The following is an 18,464-nucleotide window of genomic DNA, read 5'->3' as shown; positions in this document are numbered from 1 at the left end:
ATTCAATAAATAAATGGCAAATGTTTTGTAAGAAAACTGTAATTCTAATAGAAAAGTGATCTTTCTGTACAGAACCAGCAAGGGTTGCTCTTCCTTCCTCACGTCGAGGTGTACATCTGTTGTCCTGGTTTCCCTGAAATATGGATGGCAGAATTTGGATATGGGTCTTCAGTCAATCCAAAAAAAAAAAAATCCTTCTCTCTTCCAAGAACCAGCAAAACTACTAAGGATGACCAAAAAAATCTTTGGGCTGAATTGAAGAACTTTCTTCGTTATGAGATTTATACAAGAATATTCTACCTCTTCAGACAAACTGTCCTCATCATCTCCTTCCTGTACTTCCTTCTCCTTTGTTCACTTTTACAGTAGTATCATAAACCAGGCCAAAATAAGTGTATCTGCAGAGCTTCTTCTACATTGATATTCCCTGTAAGTTTCAAAGTCTTTTTATGTAGATTCCTCCCAGCACGGTAGAACCTTCCAGATTTCCCCTAAGAATTGGCTTCGTTAATCTTAGCAACAAACTCCTGCACATGCAGTTACTCTTTTGGACAGTCCTATTGCACAGAGTTGGCTGCTGAGATAGTCCCATAAATTCCAGCTTTAATATGACTTGTGTGAAGCAAAATATGACAGTCACAGCATGCTGTACAACCCAGGAAAAAGGAAAACTAAGTGTGAAGATGATAAGTTCTGCACTTGGTTGGCCACAATTTAGTTAACTTTTTAGTCTTGCTATTAAAAAAGGATTTCAGGCATGAAGACACAACAATTCCACAGATATCTGAGGGTGTATATGAAGGTGACTGGGATGTTTAGTTATCTGAAACAAGAGAGTCAGGGTTCATTGACGTTGCTGTACAGACTTTTAGAAAGTCTGTAGCAAATTAAGAGTGTAGCAAATTAAACAGGGAGAACATCACCACAGTCCATTTTGGTATCATCTTCTCTCATTCTGACTGCTTGTAGAGGTTTTTCACTCTGCTACTGCTCCAGTGTTGAGAGTTCTGGTTCATTAACTTAAGTAACAAAATACCCAATACACAATGAAGGAAATTGCTGTCTTTTCACTGTCTGTAAACATACATGGCACATTATTCATTAAGACTGGTCAAGAATCTAAAAAAACACTGAAGTCCAATATGTCAGAGCTGCTTGAAAGAATTTATTGGCTGGCTTGGCTCAGTTCTTCAGGCATCTTCTATGCAGATAACTAATGCCGAAGTCACTGTCCTGATATCTGTTACAAACACATTTCCTATGCTCTGTTCTGCCTTTTTCTGGCTGCTAACCTTTTCAAGCTGGATTTCTATTATCTGGAAGGGGGCAGGCCACAGCTCATCTTCTGAAATATGAATAAAACCTCTGTTCAACTAGCACTGACTCTGGAGTCGAGAGAAAGGGAACAAATTTGGAAATAAAATGAAAAGCCTTAATTTCGTATACTCAAAAATATGTTTCAACATTTTCTTTGCATTTAAGTAAGAGAATAAATATACTGTATACTGTAGTTCTTCTATGCTACAACAGAAAAAAATTGTACAAACCCATAAGAAGTCCCCCACAAAATCTCAGAAAAATGACAAAAAATACATTTTGATAACTATACATATATTTTCTTACTCAAAGTTTTGATCATGTTGGTGGCTCAGTTTTACAGCTTCCAACAGGGTTTCAACAGCTCGATATGACTTGTTATTACCTGCCTTGGTTATCTGGCATTCCACCTTACCTAAGAAAGAAATATAGAATGCTAATTTGCAAGATTTTACTGTTGGTTTTTTTCTTTTCTGTAAGATCTAACCTGCTTGCCTCCTAGGAAAGTTCAACAATGAATTGCATTATAATTTTTCTTCCCGATAAGAAATACTTTCCAGTTTTTCTAAATGTTATGCACAAATACTGTATTAGAAGTTATTCATAGAGTAGCTAAAAATAATCAATCTTTGGAACCATAATGACACCTAATATGCAGAAGACCATTAACCAGAAGACCATTGTACACTGTGGGGTTAGAGATCCACGTAACAGTCACTGTGTAGACCAGTACATGGCCAGAAGGATGTCTCCTAGCCACAGGATGAACTTAGCCAATACGAAGACAGCCTACTGGCATCAGCTTCTTCCCACCAGTGATTATGCCACCTGCAGACCCTTGCCTTTCTGTAAAATTGTAGCAAAAAGTTATGTGAACATGCTTTTTGTTTGACAGTAGAAACAATGAATATGACTGTTTTCTTTTACGGAAATTGTTTAACGCTTCCAAAAGACCAAAATGAGACAACCCTTTCACTGACAGGATGTGTATGGTGTACTACACCCTGATCGAAGGCCCATTCAATAATGAACAACTTGGGACTCTCAGCAGGTGAATGGATGTAAGATCATTTGCACTATCCTCATCTTTATAGTGTTAACTCTTGTAAATGGCATTTTAAGTGATACTTTATAGAGTCTGAGTGCCTTTCTGGCTAGGATCCTAACAAACCAGCTCTTCCTGGTGCAAAACATAATGCCAGTAAAGTCCAAATGCATGCAGACATCCTGTAACTCATCAGCTTTGTTAAGTCATTTAGAAATACTTTATGAAGCCCTCATCTTCTTTACTTCAGACTGATGCAAATAAGCTAATTAGCTTTCTACAGTGTCTTAAACCTCATCAGCTATGCCCTTTGATCCCTGATAACATGGAGATGGGAAAAGTTCTACTGCAGTTCTGAAATTATTTGTTGCATAATGCACCTTGAAATATACTATCATGGTATGAAACACAGAAAAGAAATCTGCTGTTATGGGGATACATATCCTGTTTTGACAGGAAAACATCTCCATTTTAAGAAAACCCACAAGTATAAGATTATCATAGAAACGCTATCATGATGAACAAACAGGATTTTATTTACCTATCTGAAAGAGAATTTGAGCTTCCATATCTAATACTTTTGTTGCAGATGCTCTGCAAAGCTTCAGTGCTGTTTCTAAATGTGTGAGAGCACGTAACCATTGCATTGGATCTTCTCTTTCAGGTGTGCAAGCTACTCTTTCAGCTAATGTGTGTCCTAAGGAAAAACAAATAGACATCTTTTAGTAAATGATTTAATAGAAAAACAAGTTATGCAAAACAAAGTTAATTTCCTAGAACAAATACTGTTACATATTTGCCATTACAATCCAATTCTCAAAAATCTGAGTGATTAATGGATATAAATACGGAACTATAATACTATTTCACTACTTCACAGTGCGAATAAGCTTTACTTAGGCAATTCAAAATAAGTTCAGGATACACAAATCAGACCTGTCATAAAAAATCTGTAAGGACTGGCAGTAAGCCACTTCCTACCTTTGTTTCACCTGACAGTTGCTGGCCGAACCTACCCCTCTCTGAGCATTACCAAATTCTGAAATTCCTTATCTACTAACCAGATCAAAAGGTTTCTTTGAAACAATTGATTCAGTATCTTTACTTCTGACATATCAGCTTATCTGCTGTTGCATAAAATATGAACAAAAATGAATGAAAAAAAATGAAAATATTAATGAATTGTATTTTTCTTACCAATTCTCATTTTCACTTGGGCTAGAAGATTTATATAGGGCAAGTAGATATTTTTTGCAGGTAGGACAAGGCAAGTCAATGTACTGTCTTCTATCTGCTGTTCAATATATTCTCCACAAAAAAAAATCTATGAAAAGAGTACATTTTGTAAAATTGAGTTACAGACAGCAAATTAAATTCTTTGAAGAAGTACATTAGGTACTTGTAAGACCCTAGAATTCAAGAGTTTCTTATAAAAGAGCACTAGAAGACGGCCCGATACTCTTGAACTCCTTTACTTCAACTTGTGATTGTCTTCTTTGCAGAGAAGTTTGGTATCAAATGGAGAATTTCAATGAACTCTTAATCAGATGTATTAACATCAGGCTTTGGTTTCAAAAAGCAACTCCCTGGAAACAAGTTGTCTGTAAGAAGCAGAACTCCCAAGTAACCTTATTATTAGAAAGAAACTGTTATGTTCGGAAAGAAATCTGACATCCAACAAAATCCAGAGGCCAGAAAGGAAAAATAAAATACCTATGGACCAGTCAAATTTTTCATTCACAAAAATAAAGCAATGAGGGACACATTATAAACAAGTCTATACCGATTTTCTAAGTCAAATGACTCTAAACTAAGGTATAAGGCTAAATTATTAAACTTCAGTGCTCAAAAGTCAGGAATTTTATGAGGTGTACATCCTCCCTGAGGTGCTCAGTATAATGTATCCCTCAGATTCAAGTGGGAAAACTGAGCATTCAGCACCACTAAAAAGTGAAACTTCCCTATTTTGGTTTTCACATATGAATATGCATTTGCAAGCATTCAGTGTTTTTTTAAACCACAAAAATATCAGGCTACTTAGGACTACGAATATGCAGGATGAGTATGCAAAATAAGCTTGGCAAGGCAAATTACTTCTTTATAGCACGTAATTTTGGGAAAACTAGATTCATCAATTAATGGGAACAGCCCTTTTAATAAATTGTTAGAAGAGCTACCAGATTTGTTGGAAGAATTTGCAAATGCTATATAAATCATATACTCACTTCTTTCAAGGTAATTTCATGTGCCAAATTTAGTAAGTTTAATGGATCCACTGCAGAAGAACAATATTCCTTATTCTCTACTGTTTGCAGCGCTAGTAGGTCTGTCATCAGAAGCATACTTTTCACAAGAGTCAAAGAAGCTGGAGGGGAAATAAATTTATCCTCTTGGAGTAAACTGATGATATCCTGTTTGGACATAGATAACAAAAACCCATGTAGTTACTACTTTTGCTGTCTATTTATGAGGACAAATCGCACAAAGTGAAAAAAAAAATCTACTGTAGAGGCACTATTTCAAGCTTATTGAATGCTGGCATCAGCTGTTCTGACTACCAAAAAAAAAAATGCATCAAAGAAAAGCCAACAGTTTCTCCTTTGTGCTCAAACCTGCAGAAGAAGTTTAATGTCAGCCATGGGACATCCTTCTTGCAGGTCAAGAATTGCTGCTTGCACCATCATTTCAGCCTGAGTCTCAATATCACCAAAGGCTTCTGCCTCTGATATTACTTCTTTTATAATATTTCTGCGTTCAGTCACATAATTTTCTAAAACAAGGGAACAATGATTAGTAAAACAGAACAGGAAAGACCAAATTACATTCTTCCATTTTAACAAGTTGCTTCTCCACTAAAAATTTACAGTAATCTGAAAATACAGATCCCACATCTACCATTTCATCAATTCTGTGCCAAATTTGCTCTCAAAAGAAAGAAACGCTGTAGTGTTTAAATCACACATTCTTTAAATTCATCCAAATGCATTCTTTACATGTAAGCCACCAGCATAAATAATTAGGTTTAGCAGAGTAGATGTCATATTCAAAAATCTGATCTTAGTTAACATTCCAAAATAGTATAAGAGGATTACAGGATATATCCAGGAGAGATCAATATAAAACTTTGTCTGCAGACCTGGACTGTGATTTTGATACTTGAGTGAGATTCAGAGTTTATACTTTTTATAGATCTAAGTAGGAAAAACATTTTCTTTCATCATCAAACAAATCTTTAAATGTACTTCATAGGATGTCACTTAAAATCTTAAGAACAATAAGAACCTAAAACATTATGTTTTCATTTATAGGCAATATAAAAAGTGAAAAGAGAAAGCTTTTATGTTTTTAAAACCAGTGGCTTGTTTTTTTTAAAACAAGCATAACTATTGAATTTAATTTCACTTTTAATTATATTTGAAACTTTTTACTACACTATTATCAAAAGATAATAAACATTAATGTCATGTTTTGTGTTTTCAATGCTCTGAGGAGAGATTATACTCAGAAATTCAGTACGGTGTCCTTGCTGCATTGGATGAATTTAATACAAATAATTGCACAGTAATGCTAGTATCTTTATGTAAAATAATTGAGTCTTCCCATTTTACTCCAGAAGTTTAAATCAAAAAAGGGTAATACCTTCCTTATCACCAACACTGTGTATCTGTGTTACTAGCGCAGTCACTAACATTTTACGACACCTTAGCCACAGAGGTATATTCAGATGATCTTGTGCAATAGTACTGTGAGGCAGCTGGACATCTCCTACGTAAGAGTCCTAATATTTCCAAAAGTAACAGAAATGTTAATTATGAAGTCAATTCTTTACTACTAACAAAACAACAGGATGGTATCAGTTTAAAATAAATCAAGTTAATGCAAATATATTAAAAATAAATACATAATCATAACAAAAAGTTTATTTGAAGAATAGATACTGTTAGTTGTTTTTTTTATATATAGGAGGAGTCCTTTTATTATTTAAATTAAAATCTATGCAAAAATTGAAACATTACCAAATTAAACCAGTTTTTATGGGAGAGTGCATAAATATATTTATATATTCTATGTAAGTGAGAAAAACTGAAGCACCAAATGATGAGCAGCTCATGGAGACTAATTCTAAGAGTCTGGACTTTGCTTGTATCAAAAAGAAACGTTGCACCAAACTCTAAGGCACAGAATGGTCTACTGTAATTGTTCAGTGGGGACAATATCAGCTCTGCCACATAAATAAAGATTAGAAACAGATTTCTAGTCTTCGATTTCTAGTTCTTAGCATTTCTAGTGATTAGAAACAAACACCGATGTAATATAGTACTGGAAACACTTAGTAGAAAGCTCAGCTCAGCTCCCTGAACCATCTTCATGTACCATAAACAGTCTTTATATTATAAAGCTCAGCAGTTCATAGTTTAAAGGTTTGTTCCAGAAAGCAATAAAATGACACTGGCTCTGTTCATAGGAGCCTATGTGCCTTACTATGCAAATGTAAATGTGTGGTATATGAAGGATAGGTTTTGCACACTGGCTTCCCCAAGCATGGGTCAATATCCCTCCATGCTAGACAACAGAATTTCACTGATATCTTGTTAAATTTGGAATACAGCAATAATGAGAACTGTTCAGTCTGGCTCTTAAAAAAGAGAATACTCTGTGGAAGGTTTTCAATTTAAAAAAAAATCCACAAATGATCTTAATTGAATGCAAACTTATTCTTCCATTGCTACCTATTTTTCTATTTTCTGACTTGTTTTTGTTGTTTTTTTTTAAAGGAGATTTTCACTGCTGGCATGGGAAAATATTCATATAAGAATGTAATTCCTAACCACATACAAACAAAAATGGTGATTATAGAGACATGTTGAATATAGTACAGGTAATCAGGCAATTGAAGCACATCATACATCATTTTCTTCCCAAAATATAAGCAACCATGCAATATGAATGACTGCTATGTTCTAACATACTGAAAATCTCTCAACACTTAATACAAGACCTCATATGACAAAAAACAGTAATTTAATCGTAAATTCACACATACCAAACTCTCCCTTTTATCCTTTTTTTCTTGAAAATGTGTTGCTTTCATCCTAAAAATATCTGCATCTTGGAGAAGTCGAATTGCAGAGAAAGTCAAAGCAACACTGTGATACAGAAGAATATTATTAAAATCCACTCGTTATACTTGCCATCATATGTTTTCATTATAATAGATATTTCACTTCTGACTCTATCAGAGATATTTATAAGCAGTTATCAATTTTTGCTTCATTAGAACATAAAACTTGCACTAAGAGCATATTCTGAATTAGTATGAAAGTGAGAAAAGAGCAGGAAGAGAAACTGTTTTTCCAAGAACAGATACAACCTGATAATAATAGGTAAGTTAAGAAACACAATGTCCTGTTGGAGCAATTAAAAGGTAACTTCACTCTAAATTTCAGTTATCCATGTCTTTCTCCAGGGATGTGCTTTTAGAAATTAAAATACGTAAAAATAATGAAAATTATATATTGGGAGAGTTCTTTATGTCATCCATAACTAGAGAGCTAAGAAAATAGATTCCTTCTTCTATCTTTTTCAGACTATATGTTATTCCTTTGGTTACATCCCCATAACCAGACAATCTCAGGATCTTAGTAAACACCATCTATCTAAACTTTAACAAGGTGCCATTCTGGCATAGCCTCACCAGTAAGCAATCATGTGATAACCAGTAAGATATCACGTGATGACTCCAAGTTCCCACTGCCCCATCAGAAATCTTTTTCTGGAGCTTGCCGAACAGCATCTACTAGGCACTACTAGGACTACTGCAGCAATTACCTGGACCTCACATAACTCCAAAAGTTATGACTAAGAGATTCCAAAAATTGCCAGTTTTCTTAAGATACTAACTACCATGCTTCTTTTTTTTCCTTTTTCATGTTTTTTTTTTAAAGCATTCAGATACACTTTTGAACTTTTATGACATCTTTTAAAATGTACTGCTATGATAGCAGACTTTGGGAATAAAATTATATTCAGGATACAAAGACACTTGCAAAATCAACATAATGAGAAGATCTTTTGAACAGGACTTTTTCCCGAAGAAAATGCTGCTCCAAATATTCTGAGACGGCAAAAAAAGTAGTGTCTCACTGTATTAACTTTCCACCTTTAACTGTACGTTTTCCCCTGCATCTGTAAATATCTAATTTCCTAGCTCTCCTCTAAAACATTTTTAGTTTGTTTGCTTGTTTTGCAATGCTAGTAATTCCTCACCCACTGAAACACATTCTCCTAATGATGCAAAAGTACTTTGGGGTATCTCTAGCTCACCTCAAAGATTTTTTAGTTAATTGTTAAAGATGTATAACCAAAATTCAAATCTATGCTGAAGTCTCTTCACACAGAGAGATTTTACATACAGACTCTAGATAGAGACTGGCTGCTATAAAGCAAAAGAAAAAAATAATTTATGAATGCCTTAAGGCCTTCTTGCTTACACTGCCAGGGTAGTATGAAGAGCTTACAGTGCAAGAAGGATTTGGACTGTTTGAATATACTGCTTTTGAGAAGGGATAGATTAATTGTTGTAAAGGCAAATTTCTTGATTCATGCATGAAGATGTAAGAACAAGAGTTCACTATGAAATTACTCACACTATTCTGCCAACAAGTATGTGACCACAGGGTATATAAGCTCCGGAGTATTCAGAAGACCTCCTGCCATTTCTACTTCTATCCTGCTTGTTGTTTTTGTGATGCAGAATCAGATGGATTACACCAATTCACCACAAACGGACCCGAAAGTAGCATGAGAACCACAACTGTAAATATCTTGTCTTTCAGCTTTCAGAACTTGGTCCTTATGAATCTCCTTCATCATCCCTTTACCTCAGTTTTATTCAATGAAATGAAACTAGAATAAATCAATGTTGAATTTGATGACAACTCTCTCAAAAAGAAAAAAAAATGGAAAAGATGAAACAAAATTTGCTTATAAAAACAAAACAGACACTATGGATATTGCAATGAAATATCCCAGATGCTTTTCTTTCTTTCTATTAAGAAGAGTTTGACATCAAAGTTAAAATTATGGCAAAAACTGACATTATTCAAAACATTTTTTGAGAAGCTACAGCTAACTTTTCTCAAATAAAATGGAGAAGGAGCAGCACTCAAGACTATATACAAGCTTTTAAGAAATATTAACCTACCTTCCCAAGCCCCATGACCCCCAGCTAACTGAGCAATTCCAAAAATGAGGCGGTTTTTTTTAACATGCTTACATATAAATTTCAACTTTAACATGTAGGCCACAAGACCAAGACTTCACATACACACGCTTTTAAGCAGTAATTTATTCACATAAGCAGACAAGTACATATTTGGATAATTAGAAACCTCACAAACTTGGGGGAGATACTGTGTAGGTATTCTCATTGAGATCAAATATTTTTATACATACAGTTATACTGAGGGATTAATTTTTTGCAAGACAGAGGCTGTAATGTATAAGTTCCCCTTGATGAAATTTTTGTGACCCTCTTTTGCTGCCAACAAGAGTGATGTGTCTATATATTTCACTTGACAAAATACACATCCTTTCATCAGCCAACTCAGAAAGTGGCAAGATGATCAAAATAGGAAAGTACAGCTGACTGTATCAATTTCACCACTAAATCATTTCACCAAAGAAAAAAAAATGATGAATTTCTGTAATATCATGCAAAGTTTGATTTCTAGGCTGGCAGGCAGGAAACATTTAGCTGTCTGAAGGAATGTTTCATTTCTATCCGAGGCAGATAGATCAGCAGTTTCCATGGAAGGCAGTGCAATAAAATTGTAAAATAGTGTTAAAAAAAAAAAAAAAAAAAACCTCTTGCTTTGTCTGTGGGTTGTTAGGTTCTTTTTCTCTGCTATCTGACCACTGTCAATATATAAGGTGCATTAAACAGCCATCAAAAATTTGCGAGCCCTAAAAAAAACTGTCCATAAAATGCCTCACATGTATTGGAACCCCTGATACTGTGAAAAAGAGTCTCCAATCTTAGGCAAGTCATAAGCCAGCAGGCAAACTACACTCTAGGTTATAACTATATGTCAAAAAGAAGGGAGCCAATTTAGCAGGGTGAGTATGTTTGAGTCAGTACTCTATTAACACAGATTTTTACCAAGCCTAGTATCAAGATAGCCCAGGATTATTCACACAATATTGCATAAATCTGTGCACTGGTCCTTAGTTGCCAATATGAAAACTTTATAAAATCCACATAGCATTCAAAAACATGATGAGACTGCTGTCGAGCAATTTGTTGTTTTCTCTTTGACAAATTTATGGCAAACTAATCAAATTAAAAAGCACTCAAATAGATTAATATTTCACAGTGAGAAATGTAGAAATGTCTACAATAGCGTACAAACTCCTACTTCTCATCTTCACTAATGACCTTACTAGCTTTGATATAAATTATTGTAGACCTAATATGTGAACTTTAAGGAGACCTCTAGCTTTTAAAATAATCTAACGGAAACTTAGGTAATAGATCGAGCAGCAGTATTATTTTACTGCCTTCATTTCAGTACTCTGTACAGCACTCTGAAGCTCCTGTCCTTATTAATATTTTTTATTGCTGTAACATAACAGCTAAAAGCTAACTGTGCTATTTAAAGGCTTTCTGATTTGGAGCTATGTTTGTTTGCCTAAGAGAGCTGGGTGAAGGAAAGTAGTTTGCCTTTGACATAGTAGGAAATTTTATCTTCTAATTGGGCAAAAAGGGAAAAACACCCTTTGAGACTGATTGGCCACCTGAATAATCCACAACTTCAGCAAGAGCATTGCAACAATCTTCACCATGAGAGTATTCTAACAATAATAGAAACTGTTAAACTTCTTTTTGGCTGGTGCTCACTATAACGTATTATTTAATATAATAATTTTGGTGTTCTTTACTTAGACTAGACCTAACAAAAGTGATAAACAGGGATTACTTTCTTACCTAACCTGACAAGTACAAGTACCAGTACAGCCTGACAAGTGACAGTGCTATGCCTCTATAAGCTGCTTGTATCCTCAAAGAATTTTCAATTTAATAAAAAATGCCCAGGAGCTTGTCACTACTAAAAATGATGTATTTTTGAAGTATTATTCTTTTTATATAAATTAAAATTAAAATTACAAGTACACAAAGCAGAAGAATCCTCCTAGATGAAAGATCAAAACAATGCTCAGATTCAACATCTGTAAGTAGTTAATAATTTATGTATGCTCCATATATTCAAAGAACAGCACAACTATAGTTTCTTGAAGTTTTCTGAACTAATTTAAAACCTCAAAATGCTTTAAAATCATAAAAAATGCAGGACCTAACAGATCCAGACTCTAAAAAGAGAGTAAACATTGCAGCTTTTTCTTTGATTTTGTAAAAACTGTTTCACAAAAACACCTCACAGGCTTATATCCAATGACCTTTAAAAAAGTACGATAAAGCGATAATGAAAAACAAGATACCAGTATAAACTATGTTTGTGTGTGCATTAATGAGATTGTTATGGTTAGCTACTAAGATTAAGAGTATTAATCTAACTTTGTAGACATAAAGGATTCAAAGAAGAAATTGCTAGATTTTTATTTATTTGGTTAGTTTATATAAGCAAGGCTGTATAACGTAAGGTTGTTCATAATACTATTTACCTGAAAGCTGCTTGGTGCCATTGCTGAGAAATAGCTGCAAGCTGAAGTTTGGCTTCAATAAGAACCTCTAAATCTTCTGCAGAACACCGGCATATCATCCCATCATATTTGTCCTCTATGTTCTGCACAAGGTGGTTAAGATTTTCTTCAGCTTCTGATAACAAAATTCCCTAGAGAAGAACACAGCATTGTATAATTTAAAAAAAAAAAGTTTCTTAAAAATACTGTATTCCATTATAGCCTACTACCACTACACCCTGGAACAAACCAACTTTAAGACAAAGTCCTTTTTCTATAGATAGCCAGGGTTTACAATTTTGATTTTGCAGGTTTATAGGTTCTAAGTGCCAAAAATAGCAACATCTTAACTGTGCCTGTACTATTTTAATTTATGATCTACATAATATATAAGAGAATATTTCATAGCTTAACTACATTACTCAATAATTTTTAATTCCTCTCAGTTATGCCTGATAATTTTATAGTATACTTTTTACTTGTTTAGAAATTTTAAACAATAAAATACAATATTAAAGACATTGCAGGACACGTTACAATCTTTTCTATCTGTACTCTGATAGATCTTTGAGCATAGTATGTATCCTGAAATTTCAGCTGTAATTTGCATTCTTTCTGACCAACAGAGCTGCAAGAAGCTGAGAAAACAGAGTCTAAAACAAAGTAAGTTTTAAATAAAAGCTCAATCACTGAACTTTCAGAAGAATTCAAAAAGAATTTAAAAGCTTGTATCATGTGATAGCTTTTTTTGGCCAATTTCTCCAACAAATTCAGAGCTCTACTGTAAGAGAAAGAATTAAATGATTAAAGAAAAATGAGGAGTGTAAGAAATATATTATGCCTCTTAAATGAGCCGATTTAAATTAATTTAACATTTCTATTGTAGTTATCTTTGAGATGCTATGTTCACATAATTTTAAAGCTATCCTAAAACTTTTAAGTTTCTAATTCATGGCATGTACCAACTGCCATTCAAAACCAATCCCCATTTCACCAGATGTATTTCACATATTACTCTGTTACAATGGCTAAAAGCAGATGCTTCTGAAGTGGAAAACCACTTTGAAAGAAGAATATGTCAGTTTTCGACTTTTCATGATGTGGATCTGCCAAGCATGAAAGCTACAATTTATCAACAAACAAACTACCTAAATAATAACCTATGGTATTTTTCTCTAAATAAATTATTGGAGAGAGCAAGGTGAAAAATTTGAGACATTTCATAAACTATAGAGAATTTGTTTTCATTTATTTGTAGAGCATACTGCTCCATCAAAGTCTCTGACATGTTCTACAACTCCCACCTCTGAAAGGTGATAATTTTGTTCCTGAAAATCCGTTTAGTCTCTACTCTCGTTGCTGAAACCACCATACTGAGATCTGACGGTGAAAATATGGATATCTCTATGCAATAAACTAGACCGTAATCATTTGGCATATTGGAAAATGTGCACTGAACCACCAAGACTTCGTGTATGGCTAGTAAGAGAAGAAACAGATTGGAGACAGAAAATTCTAGTCCCCTTAGTCATGTCATTCTACCGTCATAAATTTAGTTACACTGAAAACATTAGTAGCATTTTTGGAACAAAGTTTATTAAGCCCTTTTCCTGGAAAAAAAAAATTACCTTCAGCATGGTCATATTTAATTCATCTTTACAGGCAATGAGCTTCATCGCTGTGCCTCTTTGTTCCTGTTGTCTTGAATTCTTAACAGCATCAACTGTCAAATGCATTTCAAATGAAATTTCAGATAACAGAAGAGGAATCAAAGCTATATTTAGAAATATTAGCTAAAATGACTTAAAAGATCTCAATGTTTATTATTTCCATAAAGACTGGAACATATGATCAGCAACATTTAACATGAATATTGTTTAAAATGTGACAGTTTAATGCATGTGCAATTGTTAAAACTGAAAAAACAATGTTTCATAAGTTGAAGAATAAATCCACTTTTCTACCACGCTTAATAATTATTACCTTTTACTTTTATATTCGATGGTGTAATTTCATCTGGCTTGTTATCATCAGAATATATGCATTTTTCCACTTTTTCAGGTATATTATTTATTGTGGCAGAAAGGCAAATGATGAAATGCATTTTGGCTAAGATTAATTTATTCAGAATTTGTTGGTTGCATAGTGGCACCATTGTTAAAGAAAGGCTCCAATTAAATATGTCCTCCAGTACCTACAAGAAAGGTATTAATTGTGACTGTTTGAAATGACATATTTTATATTTTCATTATTCAAGGTATATTCTACTTCTAATAATAATAATAATGTTTATCAACAATTAACATGAGCAGTATTAGTAATGCGATCTTGGCCTTAGTCGCAGTTGATGTTTTCCTTCCCAAATTTAATTCACTCCCTAGCAACTACTGCTGAGGCTACAGCATCAGGGATCAATTTTCCCACAGAAGGTGCCTCTAATCCTTTGTGTGAGTTCTGGTTTTCTACAATGTCCATAGCACTCTTTTAGCTAAAGTGATATCAAAAAATATGTAGGTAAACCTGTAGTTCATAAATCAAACTCAAAGGAAACTGCTACAATTTCCCCTAACTAGAAAGGTGAGGCAAAGAAAAAATGTTCATCATTCCATCTTGAGTTTACTATCCTCGCTTTGGATTAATAAATTTAGAAGTAGGAAGTCTACACAGCTTAGCAAAATCATGAGGAGACCAATAAGAGCTGCATATAGACTGTGAAGTGTTCAAATCAAAATCTCAGGAAAAAGTACAATCTGGAAATAAATCTGTAACAAGTGAAATTGAAAGCTGCCAAGACAGAAATCTCATTTCTATCTTCTAATATCAACTGTTGTAAGAGACACATAACCTTGCTGTGAATAAGAGATGAAAGTGGAAAAAAGTTTTGTTTTTTTTTTCTATTTTATCAGTTTGTGTTTATGGTAAGGCTTCTTTTGCTGTTTCTGCTAACATCTACTGGCTCAACAGATCTGTGACAAAGCAAGTGAAAAAAAGCAATTGAAAATGAAAAACAAAATAATCATTGATAAACATGCAATTTTAATTAAAATGAGAATTTACTAATGATTAATTAATTTACAGATTCACCTTTTTTTCTTTTTCTTCTAGAAACAGTCTTCAGCCCTAGTCTAAATTAGGATAAGTCTATGAAGACAGCTCATATAGAAATCAGAAGGGCAGATGACTGACATTCTTGGTAGTTTAGCAGGAGCAATCCTTGAGAGTAGCCCTGCAGAGAAGGACCTGGGGGTCCTGGTGGGTGAAAAACTTAACATAAGCCAGCAGTGTGCTCTTGCAGCTCAGAAAGCAAATGGATTCTGGGCTCCATCAGAAGAGAGGTGGCCAGCAGGGAGAGGGAGGTGATTGTCCCTCTCCACTCTGCCCTCGTGAAGCCCCATCTGGAGTACTGCGTCCAGGTTTGGGGCCCCCAACACAAGAAAGACAGGGAGCTGTTAGAGAGGGTCCGGAGGGCCACAGAGATGATCAGAGGGCTGGAGCATCTCTCCAATGAAGACAGGCTGAGGGAGCCAGGCTTGTTCAGCCTCGAGAAGAGAAGGCTGCAGGGCGACCTCACTGCAGCCTTCCAGTACCTAAAGGGAGCCTACAAACAGGAGGTGAATCAACTCTTTGAAAGGGTAGATAATGGCAGGATAAGGGGAAATGTTTTTAAGATGAAGGAGGGAAGATTTAGGCTGGTTATCAGAGGGAAATTCTTTACTATGAGAGTGGTGAGGTGCTGGAACAGGCTGCCCAGGGAGGTGTTCAAGGCCAGGTTGGATGGGGCCCTGGGCAGCCTGGTCTAGTATTAGATGTGGAGGTTGGTGGCCCTGCCTGCAGCAGGGTGGTTGGTGCTTGATGATCCTTGAGGTCCCTTCCAACCCGAGCTATTCTATGATTCTATGATTCTATGATTCTATGATGAAAAACAGTCACTACTTATCCCAATGAAACTGTTGAGGAGAATATGGTTTCTATTTACTTGTGTTTACTAAAATATATTTTCTGAACCAAATAATCGCTAACTAAAGCCACTGAAATAAATCTATATGTCCAGCATTAAAATTTTGGTACTTTCAGGTTATTTTTTTTTACCTGTAAATTTGTAAAACTCAGGAGAGATTTTGAGGAGTCAAAGTTCAGTAAGGTCTGTAAAATCAACAGAATAAAAAATTTGTAATATGTTATGATACAAGTATAAAATAAGCATGTTAGCAGAACAGTGGACAAGTATAATGCACTTCCAACTATTTTTTGAGGACTCTGAAAATATCAGCGATTGGTATCTATGGGCTTCACATTTCTGAACCTGAAACCCAGATCTATCCCTACATCTCCTATGCTATTCGACAGGACTCTTCAATGTGAATCAAAAGAAGGCGGCAGAGAAGTAAACCAACAAAAATCCTCTTCCAACAAAGATATCAGCCACCGCTTGCCATTTATGTTCTTCACATTCCTGAGTCCCAAAGCTAACTCCAGACTTAGCACATACCTCCACTGCTATTCAGCTGAACACAGACCTGTGAATGTAATGAAAGGGCAAACTACAGATCAAGATGAACTGAAGAATTCAAACTCCCTTTGAGGGCTATAAAAATAACAGATATTCTTTGATTTATACACACTTTGGTTTTCTGAATCCTAACCCTAATTCCAATTCCTGCTCAAAAACCCTTTATCTTATCACTAAGAGACAAATCTGTCTGCAGAGGGGAAGGAAAAGATAGAAATAAAGACAATTTCCAGTCTTCATCCTAACTGAGAGCTCTACACATAATTCTCACTTGTGTTTTACATGATTTTTATTAATTCTTTCATAAAATTTAACTCCAGATGGAGCTCTTTACTATCTCTGTCAATCCCTGAAAAGTGGGTCCTTATCCTCAGTTTGAGAGCCGTACAAAAGTCCAGGAAGAGTTTCTACTTGAATCACATCCTAACAAGAGTCCTAATGCTGAACCCTCTCTGCTGTTCACCCAAACTTTCATCTGTGAACCCTATTAGAAAAAGACAGGTGCCAAAATTAACCAGACCTCATTCTAACTCTGTAAGCTATTGACACAGTATCCAAATTAAGAAGACAGCTTCATGGTGTATTTTAACCTCATTAGCATCAGTAAGGATAAAATACATTCCTTATTGCAGCCATGAAGAAGGGGGTTTTGCAGAATCAGTTCCAGTGAGGGTGCTAATAACTCTGTATGGCTCAACTCTGTGAAAATGCAATGAAGCTTGTGCCTTAAGGAAAAAGATGAGATTTCAGGTTTTATCTTTCCATGCAGTTTGTACGAAAGTGTTATTGGTAAGTTTAAAAGGTCTGACCATTTATCAAATATTTTTGTTTTACATTTTCATAAGGTTATGTTTCATTTAAAAACTAGTACCACTGCAGGTTATTTTGGGAGGAGCACTTGCTCATATTTCTGTTTTTTAAATGTAAATATTTGACATCGTAAATTTAGTTGTAATTTCCCCTATTAATTAGGTCAGACAGTTGGCTGCTGTCAAAAAAAAAAAAAATACTGCTGCTTTGCGCTGATTCTAGCCATTGCAAGGCTGCAGGATAAGGCCAGTCAGGCCACTGATCAGCTGGAAACTCCCTCTCAGGGTTTGATGGAGTGCAGGGGTTAATTTCCTTTCAAGTCAGTTCATTAAACTAAATTTGCTCACCAGTTCCAGACTAGAGTAAGGGTCTACAGCATGGGGTAAGGGAAATAATAGTGAAGTCATGGAGGTGGGCTAGAAGTTCCCCTTTCAGCTCCAAGCCTGTAATTATCACCAGACTAGAAATATCATCCTACTTCATCTAGAGCATATGGCTGTACAATTAAATCAGTTCTATTCTGACAAAAGAAAGGGTGGCTCTGTCTTTCCTTCTGTTCTTCTATCACGTGTTTAGTCCATCTAGCTAGTGCTAGCACATATACTTCATCTGAGTATCACTCAGATGATAACCTGATAACCTGTCCAGCAATACCTCATTAGATATTTTTGTATGTGCTGGAAAAACAAGGGAAGGATAGAAAATTATTACGGGGGAACCTTGCATGGATACACTCACAGGTAAGACAAAGAAGCCAAGGTGAATTGTTAACACCTTATAACCTTGTAGATAAGCACATTAATGATAAAAGCAAGATCACTACTTCGCTTTAGATACGGAGAAAATCAAAGACCAAACTGGGGTAAGTTAACAGTCAAGGCTCTAAGTGTATCTATCGGTCCTTCTGTCCAGTGCCTCTGGGACCTCCTCTGACCCACATCACCCCAGGCCCCAGGCCCAGTGCCCCACATCACCCCAGGGCTTATCAGCCCCTGTCCCAGTGAGGCCGCAAGAGGGCCGGGCACCAGCTCCTCACAGCCCTGCCCTGCCCAGGCTCAGCCCAGTCCCAGGGAGCTGCCCAGT

General features: G+C 35.3%; 1 protein-coding gene across 5 annotated transcripts in view; it reads right to left on the bottom strand.

Annotated features, from left to right (window-relative positions):
• CFAP54 (cilia and flagella associated protein 54) overlaps positions 1 to 18,464 on the bottom strand; it is a 120,006-nt gene that overhangs the window by 15,625 nt on the left and 85,917 nt on the right. For all 5 annotated transcript variants that reach the window (XM_021392364.1, XM_021392447.1, XM_021392147.1 and 2 more), the window contains 11 exons: positions 16,151 to 16,204; positions 14,045 to 14,255; positions 13,690 to 13,784; positions 12,044 to 12,213; positions 7,407 to 7,509; positions 6,002 to 6,140; positions 4,975 to 5,132; positions 4,588 to 4,773; positions 3,560 to 3,686; positions 2,904 to 3,059; positions 1,624 to 1,732 (listed from right to left, as the gene is read on the bottom strand). In XM_021392364.1, coding sequence (XP_021248039.1) covers positions 1,624 to 1,732; positions 2,904 to 3,059; positions 3,560 to 3,686; positions 4,588 to 4,773; positions 4,975 to 5,132; positions 6,002 to 6,140; positions 7,407 to 7,509; positions 12,044 to 12,213; positions 13,690 to 13,784; positions 14,045 to 14,255; positions 16,151 to 16,204 — 1,508 coding nt within the window. The remainder of the gene's footprint in view (positions 1 to 1,623; positions 1,733 to 2,903; positions 3,060 to 3,559; positions 3,687 to 4,587; positions 4,774 to 4,974; positions 5,133 to 6,001; positions 6,141 to 7,406; positions 7,510 to 12,043; positions 12,214 to 13,689; positions 13,785 to 14,044; positions 14,256 to 16,150; positions 16,205 to 18,464) is intronic.

The sequence above is a fragment of the Numida meleagris genome, chromosome 1, assembly GCF_002078875.1.
Source record: "Numida meleagris isolate 19003 breed g44 Domestic line chromosome 1, NumMel1.0, whole genome shotgun sequence".
NCBI classification, from domain to species: domain Eukaryota; kingdom Metazoa; phylum Chordata; class Aves; order Galliformes; family Numididae; genus Numida; species Numida meleagris.
The sequence above is the reverse complement of the archived record's forward strand: the minus strand, read 5'-3'. Positions and strand labels throughout refer to the sequence as shown.